Below are 15,283 nucleotides of genomic sequence, written 5' to 3' on the forward strand. Positions count from 1 at the left end.
TGAGCCATGTGGATGCACGGGGGAAGTGTGCTCCAGGCACCAAATGCAAAGGCCTACATTAGTTGGCATAATACTAGCTGCTAGTAACATATAAAACCCCTATCAAAATAATTGACTCCCAGGTCGCTATTTTTATTTATTTATTTTTGAGACAGGGTCTCACTGTCACCCAGTCTGGAGTGCAGTGGTGCCATCACGGCTCATTTAGCCTCGATCTCCTGAGCTCAAGGGATCCTCCCACCTCAGCCTCTCAAGTAGCTGGGACCACAGGCATGCACCACCACGCCCTGCTAATTTTTTAAGTTTTGGTAGAGACAGGGTCTCACTATGTTGGCTCAGGCTGGTCTTGAACTCCTGGGCTGAAGCAATCCTCCTGCCTCGACCTCCCAATGTGTTGGGGTTACAGGCGAGAGCCGTTGTGCCTGGCCCCAAACTCACCCTTTGTAATAGCACTAATCCCACCCATGAGATAGAAGCCCAGCTGGGCAGCGGCTCCCTAGCAATGCGGCACCCTATGGAGACAGTGTCAACCTTCTATGGCTAGATGTCTCTGCTATGACCCTGGGGGGTGACAGACCCACTGGGCAACACAACTCTTATGGCAGAGGTTGTCACAAAGCAGTAATACTTTTATTCCCATCAGTGATGCTGATGGGCCTGACCCTTTACAGAGAAAAACATTAGGAAAACAGAAGTGGGCAGGGACCCTAGGAACCTCCATTCTCGATGCCCCACCCTTTACTTCCCTTGCCAGCGTCAGCCCCTTCAGACCAGAAGATATGGGGATGGCCTGGTGGGGCGGGCCACACGTGGGGCTCCCCAGGCAAGGCCACCTGCTGGCAGGGGTGAAGGCGAAGGCAGGGAAGCCAGGGCCCAGCAAAGCTCTTCTGGCGCAGGCAGCGAACGGAGAGGGGCGACAGGTGGGTTGTTCTCCTTGGTGACCGGTCCGGGGCTTTCAGCGCCCTGCGGCAGCCTCACGGGGCCCCTGCTGGCTCCGCCTCTCCTCCAGCGCCCGGCACACCCACATGGACACCACGGCGGCGTTTCCGTCATTGAACTGCACGATGAACGGGTGGCCCTGCGGGGAAGAGAGGAGGCTGTGACAAGCAGTCCTTGGACTCCAGCGCTCACTGCACGTTCCAGGGCCCTCAGCCTGGATCTGATCTTTCCCCAGTAACCCTGTAAGGTAACGAGGGAGGCTATCAGCTCCATTTCACGGCCTAGATAACTGAGGCCCAGGGACGGGCAGTGACATACTAGTCAGTACCAACCGTCTGGAGCACTGGCTGGCACATCTCAGACTCTGCCACCTCTTCCTGAGGCTTGCACTAGCCTGGAAGGTGCTTAAGGGGGAGAGCCTGTCTTCACTGCACACTCTGCCTGGCCCTTCCTCTGCCCAGCATCACTCGCATGGCCCGTTGGCCAAGGCCTGGCACTGTTGCCAGCTTTCTGGTTCAGTTGCTGCCCAGAGACCAAAGAATCATCTCGTCAGAGGCTATGTCAATCCCTTTTAGCTTTCTCCTTTGTCTACAGCTCTCCTATAAAGAAGTCACTACCTGTAATTGGAGGGAAGGCAAACATGTCAGGGGAAGGGGGATGGGGAGGAATGTGCTGGGCTGTGCACAGGATCACTGGGTTCCTGGTGAGAAGTTCCAGTGGGGGCTGGACTCTGGAGGGGCCGGCCCTGTTGCCCTGTGGCCTGCCTCTGGTTCTAACCCACTTATCACACAGGCAGGCCAGGTTCTATTTAGCCAGTTCTCTTCTCTGCTGTCCTGAAGCACAAAGCTTTACATCCACAATCTTAGGGCCTCCTGGGAATTCCCAGGGAAGGTCAGAAAAAAGCAGGGACAACCCCAGGTCGCCAGGCCACACGTCAGAGGTGAAAGGAAAAGTGAAAAGCCTTCTCTTTTCTCCTCTTCACCAAGCGGCTTCTTGCCTAGGAACTTACACCTGGTGGCTTCCTCTCCCACCCAAAACTGTGCAGCTTGCATGGTGAGACTCGGGGAGCCACAGTGAGGAGAGAGAACTGGGAAGATGAGGGCGCTCTGTGTCTCCCCCTAGCTCTTCTCCCTCCCCGTCTAGTGGCCGCTTCCTCCTTGATCCCTCCAGCTCTTCTCCCTCCAGCTTTCTCAGCCCCTCTTGGGCCTGTCCTCCGCCTGCACAGGGTGGGCTGGGCTTTCAGGGTTGCTTTCCCAACACACCCCAGCCTTGACAGTAGCCCTGGAGAGGCTGCTTAAAGAGCCACACAGCCTCGCCATGAGCTCATCACAAAGCCAGGAGGGATGTGGACCCTGGCTGTCCCAACCTCAGTGTCTGCATGGCCCCTCTGGACCACAGGTCAGACCTGTGGGGGACAGGAGAAGAATGCCCAGGCCGCCTCACCCTAGGCTGATGCAGTGCCTGCCCCCAACCTTCCCAATCGAGGTTGGGAAACCTGCCCTGGGGACACCCTGTGTGAGTCTAGCTCAGAGGCACACAGAGCAGTCAGAGCTGTGAGGAGGAGGAGGAAACTTGGCTTCGAAGGTGCCAAAGCACCCAACCCCAGGCAGGGACCTGCTGAGGCTGGGGTGGAGCTAGGCCTGGAGCCCAGCTGGGCACTTCCCATAATCTGCTCAGAGCACTCTTGGAGGCTCCTGACACATCTGTGGGACCCCTAAGGGCGCAGGGGCCATGGAGGCCAGGCTGGGTGTGGCCCTGTGGGTGGCAGAGGCTTGGCCTGGGGCCTGAGGCAGGAGAGGCCCAGGAAGGACTGGATTTTGGCTTCCACATGTTCTCCTCCCCATATATATGCCCACCCCATGGCTGCTTCCCCAAATTGCTGCCTAGACAGAGGAAATCCTTCCCAAAGTCCAAGCATGCACACTTCCTCTCAGGAGGCTCCGGAGGGGCGACCTCGTGCCCTTCTAAAGAACAAAGGGAGAAGCTGTGCTCAGGAGTGACAGGCCCCTCCCCCCAAGCCCGGGGTAACACAGTGTCACTTTCCCAGAATGACGGGTGACTTTGGGGCCCATATGGTCCATCTCTGTTATCATCTGTTCTGGAACAAGCAGAGCGGAACAGCAGGAGGGGGAGTGGAGGCATTCCTGCACGTTACAGAAGGGCGGATGGCCGCACTGCAGGGAGACAGTTTGCCCAAGTGCCCCGGTAGGCGAGGGGAGAGGGCTGCTTGGCTGCCCCATCCTCGGCTCTGGTGGAGACGCCAGCCTCTCCTGCCCTCCTCGGCTGGGAGGTGACTCGTCTCCTGCTGCTGCTGAGGCATGTTGTATCCCTGACACTTTACCCCACCTGCAAGGGAAGCGACCTGGACCCAATGGTTTTGTCCCCAGCCACTGTTGATTGGTTTAGGGTGGTTGCCTGAGAGAGAATCACAGGGGGCAGACAGACATGGAGGGGACCCAGCGTCCTAGGCTGTGTGGCCTGTGGACCTGGTAGCTGCTGGCAGACATTCACCACCATTTGACTGGACACATAGAAAAAGCCAGTGTGCAGGGCCCAAGAGCAGGAGATGCTGTCCAGAGGCAGGCAGGAGGGGGTCCTGACGGCACTGGAGACCCTGGGGTCATTATACCCAGAGCCTGGCAGCGACTCTGCCTGCAGGGTCCACACGGTCACAGGATCCTGTGAGGCACCTCACAGGCTGGGGCTGGTTTCTGTTATTTGCAGCCTAAGAAGTGTTAACTCACATAGGTGGGCACAATCGCCTCCACTTTACTGATGGAGGCTGCAGGGTCACAGCTGACCTGCCTGAGCTCCCAGGCGTGGGACTGAACCACAAGTCTGTAACCCAAACCCGCTGCCCTGGGCTCTTCCTGGATAGAGGAGGGAGAATCAGTATTCAGATTGCAATTCTCCCTCATCTTGTTTTTACCTTGGCGACTCAAGCCTGCCTAGCCAGAGGTACCATCAGGGGTGCAGGCTGCAAGCCTAGACCATCCCAGGTCTTGACCTCTATCAGCACTGTCCCTTGGACATACTGGGAGAGTCAATGACTCCCCCTCCTCCCATCAGCCCTGCATGGGATTCAGGGAAAATACACCATGACCCCCATTTTAGAGGAGAGGACACTGAGGCCCAGGGAGGGAAGAGGGGGGTTAGGAGCTGGCACTGAGCTCGTGTCTCCTGGTTTCTATTCTGGAGTATTCTCGGGGCTGGCCTGGCTCCCCTGGGACTCTGGCCGGTGTGGTTCTCTCCTTCCTCCTAGACTGTAACTGACGCCCTTAACCCTGTGACATGCACAACGCAGGCATTCCTCATGAGTTTAGCAAGCAAACAAAATCTGATGGAGAATTTGGGAGGAAGCACGAAACTCACTTGGCCACCCAGAGGTGCCCGAGTTCCACACAGCCAGATGCTCTAGGCATCCTGGCAAGGCCAGACTCCTAGAGATGGATGGAGATAGCAGACCAAATAATACCAAATCCAGCTGAGAGGCGACTCTACCTCCTTCATATTACTGATGAGGCACATTGTATCCGTGATGCTTTACACCACCCTGCAAGAGACTGACTTGGGCAAGGAGTGCTGCGTGCTGGGCACCTGCCAAGGGTTTGTCCTGATGTGCCCACTGGTTCCCATGCTCACTGTGGCCCACACACAGCTATGTATCTCCATTGCGCCAAAGACTAAACTGACACTCAGTGTGTAGAAATTGCCCAAGGGCAACCAACTAGGCAGTTGGGCTAGAACCAGAACACGGGTCTCCTGACTCCAAATGCCTTGCTCTCCTGTGCCTGCAATCAGAGAGCCAACCTCGAAGCTTCTTGCAGAGTCTCCAGCCCCTGCGCCTGGTCCCTCCTCTGGGCTTGGGTGAAACGTACATCCCTCCCAGGCAGAGGAATCCAGGTGCAGGCAAGCTCTTGCAGTCCCATCAGGCTACAAGGAACAATGGAAGCACAGGCACCAATACACACGCTTGTCAAGAGCATCTTCCACCCACGGTGACCGCCCCAGGCATCTACCCCTCTGTCCTACACGCAGAAAGCATGTTAGCACCATTCCTGCACAGTCATGTCTGTGGAGCCTGGCAGTGCCTGGCTGGAAAGGCTGAAAGATCTTGCTGCCTCATCACCAGGCAGTGAGAGCCACTCTCATTCCCTGGATTCTCTCAGGGCCAATTGTGACAATTAAACTGACGAGGGTTGAAGTTATTATGGTCCACAGACTTTGCCACAAAAGATGGAGACACAATGAAGGGAAAAGAAGAGGGCTGCCAGAGGCAGGACGACTCCAGAAGTGGGACACAGGGGGGAGTCGGGGAGGTGCCGGCATCGCCTGGGCAGACACCCTCACCAAAGGGGTTGAGAAGCACAATGAGGGACACTGGTGAAAACATCACAGTCATGAAGATGAATTGTAGTTGCTCACCACTCCCTCTTCCACCTGGGCATTCGTCAGTGTGTCACTAGTTTGACTCTTTGCCTCTGTACTAACGTCCCTAATCCCCTGTGGTGAGATGCCTTCCTGATGGACTGACAGCAGGACACTCCCGGGCCCCTCCCACGTGGAGGCAGGGGGGCAGGGCATGGTGTGCTGGTTGTGTGGACAAGAATGGAGGCTCCGAGCCTGCCGTGGTGTGTGAGTGCTGCCTGAGGCTTGTGGGGCTGGACTTCCAGTCCAGTGTTCATTTAGTGACACCTCTCTGTCTGCCATTAGTTGGGCTTTGAGCTTCTTCCGAAATAGGAATGTAACTATTTGGGGTCCCCATACTTTCATCTCTTTCTATAACTTTCTTCTAGAGAATATCATGCATTTGAAGAATTAGTAACTTGCTGGTGTGGCTGCAGGGCCTGGTGCAATGCCTGCATGTGGTAGGCCCTCATGAAAAGGTGACTTACATATTCTGTACGTATACATCTACTCACTGAGCACTTGCTGTGTACAGGCACTGGCTGAATGCCTTACATCTGCACACAGCTCTCTTGAATCCTCCTGGCACCCCCATTTTATAAAGGAAACTACAGCTCTAGGAAAACTTGATGATATGGGGCAAGGTCATGGAGAAAGTAGCAGAGTTCGAGTTTTAACCCAGGACACTCTTCTACCATGGAAGACACCACGCTGCCTGCCTACTGGTGGTGTCTCTCTGGGGAGATGCCTCCATAAGCTGTGGCTGCTCTAGACATTTGGTGGCTCTCTGGGCCACAGGACTTCTCCTTCAGGGTGAGCACCAAGCACCTCCTCTCCCACCAAGGATGCTGCATGGGATAGGAGGCCAAGGACCCAGGAACCTGTTGAAGCAGTAAGCCTGGCCTAGTAAAGAGTCCAACAAACTGCCGTTGGACAGGGCAGCCCTGTGATCAGGTGACTGCCCTGTAAATGGTGATCTGAGAGGCCGAAGGGACCTCCAAATGCCAACCTACTGCCCATCCCTTTGTCTCTCCTTGCCGGACCTGTGAACCTTGCTTAAAGGCTCTGTGCACCTCCCTTTGGGATCCCAGCCTGCTTGGCTGTGGTAACCCTTCTGCCCCTTCTCACACTAATGGAGTGTTAGGACGAGATGGGATCTCAGTCCAGCGGAGCCACAGGGTGTGGTGTGATGTGTTTTGGGGGCTCTGCAGCTGTTTCAAATTCTGTTAAGAATTTTTTTAGCTACAGTTTTAAAAACTGATTAAAAAAATAACATACACTCAACTATGGTCAAAGAGTTACACTGAATACTGTTACCTCATACTGTGGTGTTACTTTTTGCAGCTCTTCGAGTCCACTTAGATCTGTGCATATTATTCAACTTCTTATATGGCAAGCATGGGCTAAGAGGGCTGCTGTGGCACACTGGTCATTTGAAAAAAGATGTCCACTCAGGACGTACGCATGCATGTGTAAAGCTGTGTGAGTGCACCACAGCCCAGGTACACTGAGCCCCATCACGTACATCGCGGTGGGGGATGCAGTGTGGTCCATGGCTCTGAGTTTCTGATGGTGTCAGTTCCCAAAAGTTTTGAGTACCATTTGTCTGACCAATATATTTACCATAAGCAATTCATATGAACAGCTGGTCATTGCTGTCAGTGACTAACTGTAAAACAAAACGTTTCTGCTATTCCTCTCTTAAGCATCTACATTGGTTTGATGGATGCCTAAGTTGGGAAGGCAACTGGGTGAGTGAAGATTTCCTTGACACTGTGCTACTGAGACAATATACAGAAATAAGCTGAGTGTAGATATGAGATTGCTACTAGCCCCCGTGACCCTGGCTCTCAGAATTTGTGTCCTTTAAGTCTCATGGATGACTTTAAAAAGAAGTGTCTACAATGGATACTAATACATTCATGCTAGACTCCCCCCACTTCTACATTAATTTTGAAGTCTTGCATTAATTTTACATAATAAAACATGTTCCACTGTTAAAGATTTAAAGCTACCAATCTGATCTCTACTTACCCCACAGAGAACTTCAGATTAGAGAAGTTTAATAATTTATGGAAGGATGTACAGATTTCCAATGTCTGCTGAATTGCTGACAAGTGGCAGGACAGTTGGCAGCTTGATCATATTAATTACATGTGATAATAAATCATAACTATCCCTGGGGCCAACTCTTCCTTCCAGGCTGGGCGTGGCCAGGCTAATCAACAGGAGTGGTCAGGGAAGGAGGGTCCCTGATAAGTGACTCCACAAGAGGAAGCCAAAGCATCACAATAACAATCTCCCCACCGCCCCGTACCCTGTGTGGGGTGACTGCAAGGGCTCCTGGCTAAGAGTCAGTCAGCTCTCCCCTCGCCATCCCACTAAGGCCTCGCCTATAAAAGAGGTAATACTAGAGTGGAGGGGGCCTCCCTTCCCCTGGCTTCATTCTATGTGGAAGGACTGCTGCTGTTGTAACACTCCTGAGCCCTGTCCCCAGGGAGGGAGTGGCAACACTGGGCGGGTGGGCCCACCGGGTGGGTCTGGCTGGCCTGTCATCTCATGCCGAGCCTCCAGGCAGGCTCTAAGCCTGCAGGAGGCCTGCAGTTGTTCACCTCTGCTTAGCGAGGCCACTGGGGCCACACTTGTAAATCCATCCTCCAATCCAGATTTGTATAGAAGTAAAGCTGATACTTTATCTCCATCATTTCTGGGTCTCATCTGTCAGCTGGTTTTGAACACAAGGCAGCTGTCTGCAGCTTCCTTACCCACACCGAATACCACCTGCTCTCTCTTCCTCCCGGAGTGGGTTCTAAGGACCAAATGAAATCACCTGACCCTGAGGCGGTGCTTCACAGATATACTCTGGGCACATGATGGTTATTCCTCCACACAGAGCACAGGTCCTGCACTTGGGGGCACAGTGGTGAGAGGAGGTGCTTGCACCAAAGATGTGGAGTCTTCCTGTCCACCCAGCAAGCATACCTGGGCACATGCCACGAATGCAGAGCTTCCCACACAAGGCATTTGTTCTGAGAACGTGCTTTCTCGGCCTCTGATTTCTAAAGCTTTTCCATGGTTGGGGGTTTGGGTTCCTTGCTAGCCTTTCATTTCCTTTAAAGACCTGGGAAGTGGTGTGCAGCTGTGACATGTTGTTTCAATCAACCTTCCTGAGTTTATCCTTCATAATTGCTACAGAAATAGATGTTTTCCCCCAAATATTCCATTATTAGCAGCAAATTGCGTACCTCTAGCCATCCTAGACAGTACACAGGCATCTAAGGGGGTCAAGAAGCTCTCCACTTTTCATCTGAGCAGATCTGTGTTCCTACACAGAGTAACACACCAGAAACGGCCCACTGGGAGAACAAAATGGTTCCAGAGGTATCCGTGAGTCCTTCTAGGGCCTGTCCTTACAGAGCAGCTGCAGGACCAGTGTCGCACGGTGTTGGGTGGGGCACAGGACGACTCCAGTGAGCCAGGGTGAGGTGGGTAGACACTTGGGGTACCGCCACTCATGAGTCTGTCTGAGGAAGCTGATCCTTGTGAATGGCAGGAAGATGCCACTGGCCTGTTTAAAGGGGGCTGTGGTGGCTGCTCTGGCAGGGGCCTTGGAAAGGACTGGGCAGGTTGTACAGTGGGGGACATGCTGGCTGCCTCCGGCAGTTTTGGGCCATGCAGATGCCCAGAGGAATCAGGAGGGAGGATGCCAGAGGAGAGTGGGCATCCTGCTCCAGATGATACTAAGGACTCACCCCTGAAAGGCGGAGTCTGCAGCATGTGCACGTCTTGAATATGGGGCCAGTGACAAGTGTCTAGATGTTCAAGGTTTGTCTCTCGGGGTGATGGCTGTGTGGTGATGGAGGTTTAAAGACACAATGCTCAGAAGGATAGATTCTCCCTTGTCCTCTCCTTTCCTTACCCCTTGAGTAAGAAAACATTTTAGGCCGGGCATGGTGGCTCATGCTTGTAATCCCAGCACTTTGGGAGGCAGAGGTGAGTAGATCACCTGAGGTCAGGAGTTCGAGACCAGCTTGCCCAATATGGTGAAACCCCATCTGTACTAAAAATACAAAAATTAGCCAGGTGTGGTGGCCTATAATCCTAGCTACTCCAGAGGCTGAGGCAGGAGAACTGCTTGAACCTGGGAGGCGGAGGTTGCAGTGAGCCGACATTATGCCACTGCATTCTAGCCTGGGCCATACGGCGAGACTCTGTCTCAAAAAAAAAAAAAAAACACAAAAACAAACAAAAAAACAATGAAAGATGTGAATTCTCAGATTAAAAAAAACACAGTGATTTCCAAGTAAAATAAATATAAAATCTATACCTAGAAAAACTCTAGCGAAAATGAAAGCACCAAAGAGAAACACATATTGCCTAGAAAGGGTAGCAGTTTGGCAGTCAGTAGATTCTTACCACCAACAGTAGAAGTTAGAGGACAACAGAGTATCTCCAAGGTACTCGGGAGAAATGATCCACCTAAGCTTCTAAACCCCATTAAACTAACAATCAAGAATTAGGGCAAAGGGAAGCCAATCCTAGAACAAAACCTCAGACTGTTTTACCACTCACAGACCATACTGACAGAACTCTTGATGTACTTCAGAAAGGAAAAGAAACCTCCGAAGGAATGCGATCACAATGAGGAATCACTGGCAAGCATGTGGATAAATGTGAACAAGCAGTAACGACATAAAGCCACAACCGCAGTAATGATTTTGAAGATCTAAAAACAAGGGGAAATGAAATTCTGGACTGTGATAACATGTAAGAAGGGAGTGATGAGAAACTGTAAAACCCCGAAGTCGGGGGCAAAAGGGGCTGTGGTAAGGACTGCCAGTTGCCCCTGGTACCCATTCTCCCTTTCTTCACTGTGGTAAGAGTTCTGATTTGGGCAGGAAACACTCACCTGCAGAGCAATAGCACTCCCAGCCTCCCTGCGGGTCAGTTTTGGCCAACGCCATGTGAACAGATAAACTGTGTACCAGTTCCTAGAAATTCTGTCCTTAAAAGAAGGGGCAAGCATTTCTACACCCTTTCCTCCTGTCCTGCTGGCTGGAGCTTGAATGTCCCTTAAGGAGCTGCCAGATCAGTCTAGGCACCCTACTTCCTGTCTGCTTTTACATGAGTAAGAAACACCCTCCTGTCTTGTTTAAGCTGCTATTTGTTTTTTATTATATACAATTGAAGCTAACTTAGGGATAAGCAATTAGGGGCCAGAAACAGAGTATGATTTCCAAACCAACGTAAAACGAAATGTGAAGGGAAAAACCGGATATATTAAATAGTTTGGATATTTGACCTCACTCAAATCTCATGTTGAAATATAATCTCCAGTGTTGGGGATGGGGCCTGGTGAGAGGTGACTGGATCACGGGGTGGAGTTCTTAAGAATGGAATGAGTTCTCACGAGATCTGGTCCTTTAAAAGTGTGTGGCACCTCTCCACTACCCACTGTCTCTCTTGCCCATGTTTTTGCCATGTGATGTGCCAGCTCCCCCGTTGCCTTCTGCCATGATTGTAAACTTCCTGAGGCCTTATCAGAAGCTGAACAGATGCCTGGAGCCATGCTTCCTGTACAGCCTGCAGAACTGTGAGCCAACTAAACTGCTTTTCAGGTTACTCGGTCTCAGGTTTCTTTGTATTAATGCAAGAATGGCCTAAAGAAACCTTACTCCAATAGAATGGACAAAGAAGAAAAAAGAAATCAAAAAAGTAGAGAGAAAGTACAAAATAGGACTGTAGGAAAAAAAACCTCAAGTATATTAATAAACAATAAATATAAATGATTAATCAATTAATAGAGCCTTAGTTAAAATTTAAAACATCAACAACGAAATGCAGAGATTCATGTAAAAGAACACAGAAGTAAAGGATAATCAAACATAGCAAATACTAACCAAAAGAAGTATTTGCTAAAAGAAGATGGCATAGCTCTATTAATAACAACCAAAAACAAAATTTGAAGGAAAATATATTACAGATAGAATCACCTCATAAAGACAAAAACATACTTTGAAATGAAGACACAATATTTTGACATATGCAACTTAACATTACTGCCTTAAAACATATAAAGCAAAAAAGGACAGGAATGCAAGGAGAAACAGACAAAGCCACAGTAGTAGTAGGAGATTGTAGCATACCTCTCCTAGAAATTGATAGATATAATGCAGGTAGGAAATCAGTACAGTCACAAAATATTTGAGAAACACAATAAAATTGATCTAAAGGACATCCATAGGACATTGCGTTTAACAATTAGAGAATATATACTCTTTTTTTTTTTTGAGATGCAGTCTCACTCTGTCGCCCAGGCTGGAGTTCAGTGGTGTGATCTTGGCTCACTGCAAGCTCTGCCTCCCGGGTTCACACCATTCCCCTGCCTCAGCCTCCTGGTTAGCTGGGACTACAGGTGCCCACCACCACGCCCGGCTAATTTTTTGTACTTTTTTAGTAGAGCTGGGGTTTCACCGTGTTAGCCAGGATGGTCTTGATCTCCTGACCTCGTGATCTGCCCGCCTCAGCCTCCCAAAGTGCTGGGATTACAGGCATCAGCCACTGCGCCCGGCCGAGAACATATACTCTTTTCAAGCAGAGAGAACACTGGGGGGACAAACCAAATGACCATGTTCTAAGGGAGTCTAAACAAATAACAAAGATCTGATGTTATACATAGCATGCTCTTTGGCCACAGTGGATTAAAATTAGATAATAACCACAAGATAACAAACATCTTTCACTATTTGGAGATAAAAAATACTTCTAAATAATCTGGTGTAAAAAAATCCTAATTGAAATTGAAAATTACTTAGAATTGAATGACAATGAAAACACTGCATGTAAATACTTGTTGAATGCAGCTAAAGCAATATCAGCAGGCAACTTCATAGCTTTATAGGCATATGTTAGGAAAAAATATTGAAAATTTATGAGCTTAGTGTTTAATACATTATAAAAAGAACAAAAAGTATGCCTAAAGAAGTAATAAGATGGCAAGTAATAAAGAACATGAAGGAATTAAATAGAAAGATGTCATGAAGATGATCAAAATTGGTAAAGGGAAAACAAGTAAATATCAAGAAGGGAAAAAAGACACATAACCACAAATCCAGTCAAAATTGAAAAAGAATAAGGGCCTACCGTATGAATGATATGAAGCCAACATTTGAAAAATGCTGAATGACAACTCAACAGCAGAAAGGGAGTGTGAGATGATAAGTGGAGAAGTGATAATGGCGGTGGCTGGCAAGGTGCCAATGAGTGCTGAGACAAAACATCACCCCCCGCAGGGGAGTCAGAGGTTCCAGAGTCCTAGGATCATAGTTTTAACTTTTCAAAGCACTTCATATCCATTGTCTCATCTTATTTCAAGAAGCAGTCAATTAAGTAAAGGCTGCTACCTCCTTAAAATCTTAGTAACAGCTTTTCTAGTTCCTTAACAGAGAAACAAACCATTTACACAAAGACTGAGCCAAAGTGGAAAATTTTTGCTGCTATCAAATCAACAAACAATAAAGAGGAAAAAATTGCTAAAGACATTGGACATCAAAACTTCGGGTAAATAACCTTAAATGAAGTACCTTTTTTTTTTTTTTAAATTTTTTTTTTTAAACTATTTTCAGCTGTGATGTTCCAGCGTTATCTGACCCTCACTCAGTTCAGTGGAATGGGCTGCTGAGGGTCAGGAGTGCAGGGAGCTGGCTGGGGAAAATTTGGAAGAAGAGCATAACAAAGGTCAAAGTCATCAGACCTAGTCTAGTTTTCTACAGGACTGAAAATTACCAATTATTCTCAAGTTTCTACTATTAGTAACTAATGTTTTCCATCTGAAACAGACCACACCCTTTTATAAAAAAGGAAATGCACAAAAAGGAAGCAAACTGTTAGAAAATTCTGATCATTTTGCATCCCAGCAGCAAATAAAAACCATCAACAGAACTCACTCTTAGCCTTGAGCAATATTTTCTAAAACAAAACACAAAGAACCTGTGGTATTTAACTATTCTGTTATTGATTTACTGTGGTTTGCAAGGTAACGCTGAAGAAAATTAAATGTACAGAAGGCTGAAATGCGTTTTCCATGGTGGTGAGTGGTGTGACCCGTGTTTTCCAAGGTGGTGTCGCTGGTCATGGGCAGAATGAAAGACTGAGGGAGCACACGTTGGTTACAAATAAGCTGGCCACCTTCACTGCCGAGCCTCATGAAACCAAAGTCTATTTTCATTGTTAAGAAAGTTATTTAGTTGCAAGCTTCCTTCTAATGGTAGCTGTGTCTATTTTATCGAGGGTCTTTAATTCAATAAGATTCACTATGGACGGGCGGAGCAGCTTCTATGTGCCTAGATCTAAGCCTGGTTTTAGAACCTAAGGACTTTTCCTTGGCACATTCATGACTCTTTGGTCCTCTCAGAAAATAAAACCTCAGTAGTTTGAAGTCCACCTTAATTACTGATTCAAGATGAAAATAATCATATTGCTTCAAACTTGGACATTTGTATACAACATGATCAAAGAGTATATTTTCTATGCAGTGAAATGGCCAGTTTCCAAACTTAGGGGCACTTGACTATCTATAGGCCACTATACTTTAACACCCTTGTCTTAGACTAAGAATCTGGAAGTTAAACTAGAACTTGAACATTTTAATTTCAGGTAGTCCCTCAAGCTTTTCCTTAAGCCAATTTTCTTGTATTTTAGACTTGATTCTAACAAGCCTAGTAACTGATTTCCCAACTGAAAGCACAAGAGAAACAGCCAAACAGAAGGGGAAGAGGAAGGTCTGTTAAAGGGAGGAACAAGAACAGCAGCAAGAAATGACATCTACTAGCAAAACTATACAATACAAACAAAAAACCAGCTTGGGGTCAACCAGCCTAGGGACAAATGGCCCTACTCGTGTCAATATCAGGAGATACTGGTATAGAACATGGCAAATAGACAATGACCATAATAATGAGTTTAAGAATTTTTTGGTTTTTTTAGAGATGAGGTCTCACAGTGTTGCCCTGACTGGAGCACGGTGGCTATTCACAAGCACAATCATTGCACACTACACCCTTGAACTCCTGGGCTCAAACGATCCTGTTTCAGTTTCCCGAGTAGCTGGAAGTAAATTTAATTTAAAAAAAAGATTAAATCCTGATGCACGTAAGTTGTTTAAGAGGATAGAGAAGTGTTATAATACATTTAAGACCTCTGGCTTGTGATTGTTTAAAGTTTGATTTTATAAAGAATACACTACAGTTATCTGAATAATTTTCTTACATGGAGCAGCTCATCCACCTAGGATGTTGCCATGTGAGATTTAGAAAATCCACATTAAACAAAATGAAGGCTCTCACTTTGCCCACTTTTCTGTAAGTCTGCCATGAAGCAGCATGCTATGTCACAGCGACAGGCAAGCCTGCCGATCCTCTGAATTCAGTCAAGACATATGGGGCCGCTTTGGGCCCAAGTTTACCTTGGCTTCTTTGCAGAGAGTTTGATTACTTTTAAGATTTATGGTCAAAGCGGGGGGAAAAAAGAAATACCTCACAGAGCAGATTTATAACTTCATCTTGATTTTTAATACCATTAGGGATGACATCCTATGACATAATCTTGGAATGACTGCAGGGTGACTCAGAAACTCAGTGGGAAGTTTTATATTTTAGGGTCTGGAGCATTTTGTAGTTGCAAGGTCAGGTAGGAAAGGACCAGGGAAATGAGCCAGAGAGACAGTCAGAGAGTGAGTGTCAGCTGGTTTAATTTTCTGTGTCAACCCCGAAAATTAGATAAACAATGACAAACCAGGCTTTTTAAATGAACTTGTCACTTCTGGTTTTCTTGATACAGAGCAACATTTTTCAAGTCCTGGTAGCCCGAAAGACAGATTTAACCCCTGAGAGGTGTATCCAAGTGTTTCAAAGTCCTCACATCTGAAAACAAAAGGTTT

General features: G+C 48.2%; 1 protein-coding gene across 20 annotated transcripts in view; it reads right to left on the minus strand.

Annotated features, from left to right (window-relative positions):
- Positions 1-608: 608 nt before the first annotated feature.
- The window catches only part of MAP2K5 (mitogen-activated protein kinase kinase 5), a 268,342-nt gene continuing 253,667 nt past the window's right edge, over positions 609-15,283 (minus strand). For 19 of the 20 annotated variants that reach the window (XM_033189635.1, XM_033189627.1, XM_033189632.1 and 16 more), the window contains one exon: positions 609-1,078. In XM_033189635.1, the coding sequence (XP_033045526.1) occupies positions 956-1,078 (123 nt within the window). In that variant the 3' untranslated portion in view covers positions 609-955. The remainder of the gene's footprint in view (positions 1,079-15,283) is intronic. The other variant, XM_033189623.1, reaches the window with a different exon arrangement.

This window comes from Trachypithecus francoisi, unplaced genomic scaffold, assembly GCF_009764315.1.
Source record: "Trachypithecus francoisi isolate TF-2019V2 unplaced genomic scaffold, Tfra_2.0 Lachesis_group3, whole genome shotgun sequence".
Taxonomy (NCBI): Eukaryota; Metazoa; Chordata; class Mammalia; order Primates; family Cercopithecidae; genus Trachypithecus; species Trachypithecus francoisi.